The 8,903-nt window shown below is 45.6% G+C and overlaps 1 protein-coding gene across 3 annotated transcripts in view; it reads left to right on the forward strand.

The window, feature by feature from the left end:
- REELD1 (reeler domain containing 1) overlaps positions 1-8,502 on the forward strand; it is a 32,753-nt gene extending 24,251 nt beyond the window's left edge. For 2 of the 3 annotated variants that reach the window (XM_078069289.1, XM_036077804.2), the window contains exons 6-8: positions 2,627-2,939; positions 3,669-3,732; positions 4,551-8,502. In XM_078069289.1, coding sequence (XP_077925415.1) covers positions 2,627-2,939; positions 3,669-3,732; positions 4,551-5,159 — 986 coding nt within the window. In that variant the 3' untranslated portion in view covers positions 5,160-8,502. Of the gene's footprint in view, positions 1-2,283; positions 2,306-2,626; positions 2,940-3,668; positions 3,733-4,550 lie in introns of all 3 variants that reach the window. The other variant, XM_078069290.1, reaches the window with a different exon arrangement.
- The last annotated feature ends 401 nt before the right edge of the window (positions 8,503-8,903 follow it).

Below are 8,903 nucleotides of genomic sequence, written 5' to 3' on the forward strand. Positions count from 1 at the left end.
GAGTTGGATTCTGTCACAAATCCAAACAAAAGCAACCCCCCCCCCCCCACTCCCACACTTACCAATCATCACAACGCCTCAGCAGGGTTCTTCAGACCCCTGGAGCTCCACGCGGAGCACAAGAAAGAGATGATCTTTTCTTCTTTGTATATAAAAACTCATCCAGCTTTCATTGTCACTTTCCATGGTAGGTAGATGGCTCTTTGCAGCCTGGGTTGGAGAAAGGAATCAGGAATGAGAGGCTGTTTTGATGGCAACGGAGTTTTTCCTGGTTCACTACATAACCTGAGACTCCTTTGGTCCGTGAACTTCTGCAACAAAACATAAGAGAACACAGTGAGAATACAGCTACAGAATACAGTGGTCACCTGAAAATTCCTGGGGATATGGAACTCATTTCCATTATTGATCTCTAGTTAAGTGCTCTGAACGAATGCACTCATAGAGGCCACCTGCACAGAAGCTCCCATCTTTAATCCTTTCAATTCCACTTTCCTTGACTCTATGCTTTGCTCTTGGCCAACATGCTAATGCCCGACTTGGCTCAGTCTAGCAGACCCAGGCACAGAGCTTACCCTGGGCCACTCTCCCTACTCTGCCCATGCCCTGAACTGTCTTCTCCCCACTGCCCAGCACCACTCCCCCAACCTTCCCACCAAGCTACTCCTGAAAGCAGAGTCAAGACCTCAGGGTCTGACAGTGTGGCCTGGAGAAGACCCTGCAAACCCATGGTGTTTCAAGTCTCATGTTTTATTTTCTTAATCATGCAAATGTTGCATTTTAATCCCAAGCATGTTTGTTTTAATATGAATATGACTAAAAGTGGGGTGTCAGGAAGTGACATCATGTTGTCCCTGCAGTCTATCTTGGGACCCTGCTGGGAACCTTGTCCCCCACGGGGTGACACACTCTCGTCTGAGCAGCTCCTGGGTAAACTCCTCATGACGCTGCTGTATGCATTCCTGCCCTCCTGGCCCAGCCTGTTTTCCTACCCATTCCTCTGCACAAACCCCAGGGTTTCTCAAACAAAAAGGGAGTGTGTGTGTACAGATGCATTGTGATGGCGGGGTGGGGGAGGGAGGGGAGGAGAGGATGTCATCTAGCAAAGTGAAATAGATTTCTTAAGTGTAAGAAGACTGCAGTGGGCAAATTATGAATTATGAATTTTCACATTAGGCAGATAGTATATTGTACTTCTCAAACTTATTTCCCAATAGACACGTTGGGGTCTACCCAACCCCATTAGGCGTGATCTCCATGTTTTGCCTTCTGACACTTCCTCAAAGTGGGCTGTTCCTCCTGATGATCTATTTATCTTTCCAGGGGAGGTTCCAATATCTCCTTTGTGAGACTTTCCCCCATACTTCTTGGGAGGCAAATGTAATTGCCTTCTCAGTTCTGGATTTAAAGCTCTCATCACACTGTCATCTGTAAGGTTGGGCATCTAAGAGTCTCTCCTCCTAGATTTTGAGTTCAGGAACAACAAACGGCCACTACGCAGCCCTTCTGCATCCCCAGCAATCACAGAAATGCCCATCATACAACGAGTCTGCGGGGAATGTCCGAATGCATTTTGAGTTCGGGCGGGAGTTTAAGACTGTCGAGCTTTTGCCACATTCTGTGTGTACGTTAGGCTTCTTTGTTTTTCACTTCAATCTCAATGTTTCTGAGTGATGAAGGCTTTGGAGAAGAGTGGCACTAAAAGAAAAAGAAATGCATTCCAACCCAGTTAGAGCCCTGGTCAGAGAAACCTCCACTAATGTGTTTTTCTGCAAACACCATCATTGTCATCCTAAGGTTATCATGGTAAACCCTCATTGCATGTTCACCTGTGCCAGCCGCTGTGCTCCATGCTTCTACATCAGTGATTTTATCTCACCCTTCAGCAGCTCTAGGCTGTAGCAACCATTATTGGTCCCATTTTGGAAAAGAAGAAACTGATGCTCTGGGAGGACTTGCCCCAAACCAGGAGTTAGCGGAATGGAGAGTTGAACCCAAACAATCATCTGACTCCAAAACTGGTGCTTGCTTATTTGCTGCGCTGTTTCTAATTTCTATTTCTAAAGTTCTGGGCTGTCATGTTGGCCAGTCACGGATGGAAAATGAGATGGTGGAGGGCAGTGGAGGGCAGTGATCTTGACTCTGCCCATGGCAGAGGCTCAAGTCATTATCATCACCAGGGAGACTTTTACTGTTAATAATATGGCAGGAAAGATCTAAGACTTTCAAAAATCTTTGATTTGTGGGATTCTGATTTTATTTTGTTTTGTTTTGTTTTTCTAGCTAGAAGCAGTTTTTGGCAGAGGTAAGAAAAAAAACATAGTGGTCACAGGGGTTTCTAAACTCCCCTGAGTGGTGACTGTTAAGAATGCACAAGTCCAGAGGGTCAGAGACTTACTATTTACAAAGGTGTTAGAAATCGAGTCCTTTGCCACTTGGTCAGGGGCTTATTTTACTGGGCAGATCAACTTTTTGTTGATACTTTTGAGTAACCCAAACTTAATGGTTTGTCCTAAAGGCACATTAAAGTCTCTAATATTTACCCCATTACCATAGTTGTTTGTGCTAATCAATACAAGGAAAATGCTCTCACTCTCTTTTGTGGTGTCTTTGGATCTCCGTTTAGCTCCCAGTCCCCCCAGCGCTCTTCCCCAGCAGCGTGTGAACATCTTTGCTGTTGCCCCAACTGGAGCTGCAGAGAAGAACAGCTTAGATCCTTTTCCTGCAAGTTTTTGGGTGACAGAGTTTTCTGGGGATGCAGAGACTCTGTTCCAATCATCTTCACACATGGCTACTGCAGTCAGCAATGGCCAGCAGCCCAGAGGGGACAGCAACCCAATCCTAGAACCATCCCTGGATATCCGTGGGCTGGAGAGATTCATGGCTCTCAGGAGATTCTTCCCAGAGGGCGTTGCTTCCAGCCCTAGAACCCACCTCAGGTAATGGGTCAGGGGTAGACCATTCAGTATGGTGGTGGGATAAGCCAAACCCTGGGGTGCTGAGGGAATCTAAACTTCTTGGCATCTAACAGCAAATGATCTCACCATATTTATTCTTAAGTGCACAAGAAACCCTGATTGTAGAAGGGCTACTGGCCAAAAGGGCTGGGTATGAAAATCACCTGGGGAAACTGTACTTTCTTGGATAGGGTGAGATCTCTGATATGTTGATATAAATAAAATCAGATATAAATATATATTTTATAGAGGGGCGCCTGGGTGGCTCAGTCGTTAAGCATCTGCCTTCGGCTCGGGTCATGATCTCAGGGTCCTGAGATCAAGCCCCGCATCGGGCTCTCTGCTCAGCGGAGAGCCTGCTTCTCCCTCTCCCACTCCCCCGCTTGTGTTCCCTCTCTCGCTGTGTCTCTCTCTGTCAAATAAATAAAAATCTTAAAAAAAAAATATGTTTTATAGAAGAGATGTGTAAGTTTATAATATATAAATACATATTTTATATAAAATAAATAAAAGCATTCAGTGAGGCTTTGTTGCTATCCTCACTTGCCTCTTCCCCACCCTCTCTCCCTTTTCCCTTCAGCTCCTAACTCCAAACCCCAAACTCCTTTCCAAGGAACTCTGCTTTTGTCAGTATACACAGCAATGGTAGGAAATGTTGCTTTCTGATCTGTATACTTAGTCTTCTCTTCGCCCTTCTATCCTTCCCTTTAGGACTCAGGATGATCCAAACTTTGATTCATTGGAAACCTGCCTATCCTCAGATAGGCATGAACAGGTAAGAACCCTGGCTGTATGTGGGTGATGGGGTTGGTATTTTGATCCCAATGTGGGAAGTTCCAGGCTGGGGAAGCAGAGCTATTAGTCTAGTAACCAAAATTTGAGAGCAGGAGGCAAGGGTATAATATACACGCAGCATCTTTTTACCAATCAATACCAGCCTTTCTGTTATACACAGTGTCTCTGAAGTTATTGACAATTGTAGAAATTGATAGTTTTAGTGATTTGTTTTCCCACTTAGCCTCAGTCAATAATTCCTGTCTCCCCACCTCTCTACCCCTCTTTATAACATTGGCCCCAAAACACCATGTATGGTTCCAGAGGTTAGATCAATGGGCAATATAAAATATACATGCCCACTGATTTACAATTCCTTTGAAGTCTTAAAAGGAACACAAAATAAAACATGGTATAATATTCTTACTCAAATTTATTGGAACCTACAGTGAGATTAAATGCCCTCTTGTATGGGTCCTAGCATAAAAAGACACTCAAAGCTTTCTGCCCTTGGAGATGATAATCATGCATCTTGGTCTGGAAGCCTCTTAAAGGACCTTAGGTTTATTCTTGTAACTGGCCTCCATGCTCTCTTTGTGGGGTTTCCATTAGCCACCTCATCCCCATCAATCACAAGGGCATATCTATCTACTTGGGCATTTTACTCTGAGCAGGAGCAGGAGCAGGAGCAGGCACAAGGCTGGGTTTTCAGCTGCTGCCTGGGATTCTTTAAGAAACACAGGTTAAGTGTAAAGTTCAGTGGTAGCTTGGAAGAAGACCAGGTCCTTTGACTTTTTTTTTCCCCCTTTGCTTTTCTAGGACAAAATGGAGTCCTCTAATAGGACCATGATGAGGCCTCCTCTGTCCACTGCCCATCTTACCTATCCTCGGCACCTCTGGTCATCTGAAGCACTCACTGGGAATGGGGCTGGGGCAGCCACCCCAACCCCTGTCTTCCACACCTCTGCCACTTCCGGGTCACCTGCTGCTGGTGGGCAATCAGAAGCATCGAGGCCTTCTGCCAGCTTCTCACCTCAGTCAAAGCGCAAGGAGGCCAGAGTGCTTGAGGAACATGGAGGGGGCAGAGTGGGATACCCCAGGAAGACCAACCCAAGGCCTGAGGTTGGGCAACAGGGAGCCAGTGCCCCTTCAGGGATCCAGCTCAGGGCTCCCCAGCTGGGAATCCTGCTTTGTCTTTCCGCCACCTTGGGCATGGCCCTGGCTGCCTGCCTTCGCTGTCTACACACCCAGTATTGCCACAAGCGGACAGAAGTGTCCTTCAGTGAGCCTGCTGGGGATGCTGTTGCCAGGAGCGATGGTGGTAAGACAGTCCGTGTCAGGAAGATTGGGGAGAACAGTTTTGTTTTGGTTGAAGCAGAATACAACTGGACCCCTTCCTCTGTGGGTAATGAGAAAACAGTCCTCTGAGCAGACCGTCGTCCTAGGCCTCCGAGTAGCCCTCCTCAGACCCTGCAGTTTCTCAGCCAGAACAGAGCTAATGAGAATAGCTGATGAGGACAGGGACTCGCGGTGGCCCCCGTCAGTGAGCAGTTAGTCGAGGCAGCTGTGAAAGGACAGTTTTATCAACAGAGGGAGTTCTTCCCAACCTTTGTTGTCTTAACATCTGTAATTTAGCTGCTTTTTTTTCTATTCACAATTAGACGTTCTGTTTGAAGAGTTAAACTCAACACAATGAATATTGTATAACTTGCTCATTAACTAGACTCCTGTGGCCACCGAGCTTCCTCTGTTGCCTTAAGGAACCTGCAGAAATAGAAATTCTGTCCCTCCTCAGTATGTCAGCCTTATCCTTTGAAAAAAAGTAATGTTGGGGTTGTGTCTCTTACAAGAAACAGAACTGCAGCCCTCACTTTACCTCTCCAAACCACCCCAGAAGAAGTTTCATTTTCAAAACTAGCCTTCCAAACTGGCTCTGCTTCAGTTGATTAGGTGAGTGCAAGGGTATTCAGTCTTCTTGGAAACTCAGAAGCCTGGCAAATCTGCCTCAGAAATTGATCTGAAGCGAGGAGAGTTTTAGAGAGCTTGATTGAACACATCTGTGGGGAACCGTGTGCGTGGCGCATAAACACCAGAGTGGGGTAAGCAAGCCTCTTCATCAGGTGCAAATGGATCTGAGACCTCCCATCCATTTACACTTGATGGGAAGCTTATGTAACCTAACAGCCAGCAAACATATTGCCTTTTGCCAAAGGTCAGGCTGGAAAAAATGATGATACCACACAGTTTGAAGAAGAGCCTCTACTCATCTTTTTAGGGAGAAAAGGAAGACAGCATCATGGACAAAGACCATCTTTCTGCTCTTGTGATTTATGAAGATCACTTTGATTTAGCCAAGTGTCCCATAGACGTTATGTAGGGCCAAGGCAACAGGTTTGAATATAGCTTTTGAATATGCTGACCTAATATGACACATAGAAATTAGCCACCTTTTCAGAGGTAAACCTGTTACAGAGTCACAAAACATTTTAATGTGGAAACGAAAAACCACTATAAATTTGGAAAGGGTGTTTATTTATCAAGCACCTAAATCACACAGGTACTGTGCTAAGAACTTTGCGTACATTTTCACATTTAACTCTCACAATAACTTAATGAAGAATAAGTTCAGTAACTTGCCCAAGAGAGGGGGGCATTCATGACATCTCAATTCAACAACAAAAACATTTTTTTAAAAACTGGGCATATGGGAAAGAGATAGATCCCGCTGTTTTTTCCAGCCTCTTTTAGCTCATAGGGCACTAATTCCAAGATTGTTTCCTCCTGGATTCTGGGCTAGGCAGATCTGTCCCCTGGGCTTCAGTCAAGAGCCTCATTAGGAACATGGAGACCTAGCTAATTGTGTTCACACTTGAAAGTGTTCTAGGAATACTGTGGAAATAAATGAATGTACTCTACTCCACCGGTGGCCAGAGATATCCCTTCTACATATCCCCCCTGCCCCAAGGATATCCTCCCCGAGATGTAGACGAGGAACCCCGCCAGTGGAGAGCTCTCCTCTGGCCATCATCCTCTGGCCAGCAATAAAAAATTGTTTCACAATTGTCTGTGAAATAAACTATGCCCAACTCAGTTTGTCATCTTTCACAGTTTGGGGCTGCCTGGGCTCAGCTGGGCAGTTCTTCTGCTCTATGTGCTGCTCAATGGGCTGGAACATCCAAGCTGACTTGCTCACGTGGCTGGCAGTTGGTGCGGCTGCTGGCTGGGGCTCACCCGGGGCTGTCGATGAGTGTGGGCAGCAATTTGTTCCTTCTCTTCATGGCTTCTTATAGCACCGTTCCCAGAGGGGTTTTCCGAGCAGACAAAACCAGAAGCTGGGGGTGCTCTTCAGGCCTAGCCTTGTAAGTAACATGGTTTCACTTCTGCCACTTTCCAGCGGTTACAGGAAGTCATGGGCCAGCCCTCTGTCTTCAAAGGGAAGGGCAATGAATTTTGCTTTTGGATGGGAGAAGTGGCAAAGGATTTGAAGCTATCTTTAATTCACCACCTCACCTCTCTGGTTAGACTGCCGGCCTGCCGAGGGGCTTCTGTGAGCGTAGAAGGAGGGGGTGTTCATCTCCAGGAGGAGCCCTGGGTCACCTTCCCTGCAAGGCATCAAAGGGGGTGAGAGAAATCTCAGGGTCAGGTGCTCCCTCTTCTCCGGCTCCCTGGGCAAAATAGTGAAGTGTGGCAGAAGAGTCAGCCAGACCTCTGAGTCTCTGCTTCCTCATCAGAGAAAAACAGAATTCTTTACCTCTTTCGGTTGTCAGGCAGAGTAAATGCACGTTCAACCTTTAGCCAGCTATGACAAACTACTTAATGTCACTTTGCAGCTGCAACACTATCTTTAAATCTAGTCCATTTAGACTCCGTGACCACCGAAAACGTTATTCCCTTTTCAGGACACCTTCTCCCCTGTGGCCCCGCTCTCCCACCCAGCGAATGGAGGTGGTCCCGGCGCAAGTTGTCATCGTGGCCACTGGCTACAATTCCTGCTGGGGGTCAGACGTTTTTGCTGAGACTTTCCGAGGAAACTCTTCTTTGGCAGGGGCAGTGGAGTCCATAGACCTGCAGTCATGAGACATAAAACCCCTCTGTTACTGTGAACTTGAAGGTCCTCTAAGCCTGGCTTCAGAGAAGCCCCAGAGGGGAGCCAGTAGGAAGTGTTAACCTGAAGGCATTTACTAAAGCACAAAGCCATTACAAGTTAAAAAAAAAAAAAAAAAAAGGCAAAGGACTCAAATGCAACATCTTAACATAGCTTTTTTGTTTTGTAGGAACAGCTATGGGTTTTTTGGCCAGCCACTTCTTTGAAAGGGGGTTTGGGCTAAATACATATTTAAGGGAAAAGAACAGAAGAACAATTGCTGGAAAGTCTTTATATTTTCAAAACTCTTTATATTTCAAACAAATCAATTGTGTTAATAACCACAGATCAAGAGTAGGGGTGAGCCTCAACCTTTATACATTGAGAGGCTCTTTCTGATTTTTCTAATTGATTTCTCCCCTTGGGTACAACACTTTTGCTAACTCACAACTTAATGCTCGACTATAGCCTGGCTGAGCTATCCCACTGTTGAGGCTGTCTGGTTTTAATTTGTTGTGACAATGTTTGTTTCCTTTAAAAAAAAATTCTAATTAACAACAACGACAAAAAAAAAAAAATGGGTCAACAAACCAGTAAATATTTAAACAAGTGTCATGTTTTATTTGAAAAGTTGTCTGGAGATGGCTGGCAATTTATGAATAAATTACAGATATACCCTCTCCCATTCTTGGACTTCGGGCATTTATCAGTGATCCCAGCTCTTCTGGAATACAGTCTCTGTGATTTGATTTCATTCCACCCCAACCTATCCCCTTCTTCTAAAAGTGGTGTGTGGCAAGGAACTTCTTTTACTCAAAATGAAATGAATTTGCATTCCTTGTTTTATTAAACTTGAGAGCATCTTCAGAAGAACTTTGCTCCATCTGCAGGTGGAGGGCCTTAGGTGGTTGCAAAACCAGGAACAGTCGCCTCTGGTTTAGAATATCAGGAGGGCCTTTATGATAAAAGGACGTCTGAAGTCTCGTTTGTGATTCTGTTCTTTACATGCAGAAAGGAAATGTGAACATTTTGAGACCCCGTTCCGTTGACAGTTGGGTTGGAGCTGCCAGGACCACTGAGGTCTGGAG

The sequence above is a fragment of the Halichoerus grypus genome, chromosome 3, assembly GCF_964656455.1.
Source record: "Halichoerus grypus chromosome 3, mHalGry1.hap1.1, whole genome shotgun sequence".
NCBI classification, from domain to species: Eukaryota; Metazoa; Chordata; class Mammalia; order Carnivora; family Phocidae; genus Halichoerus; species Halichoerus grypus.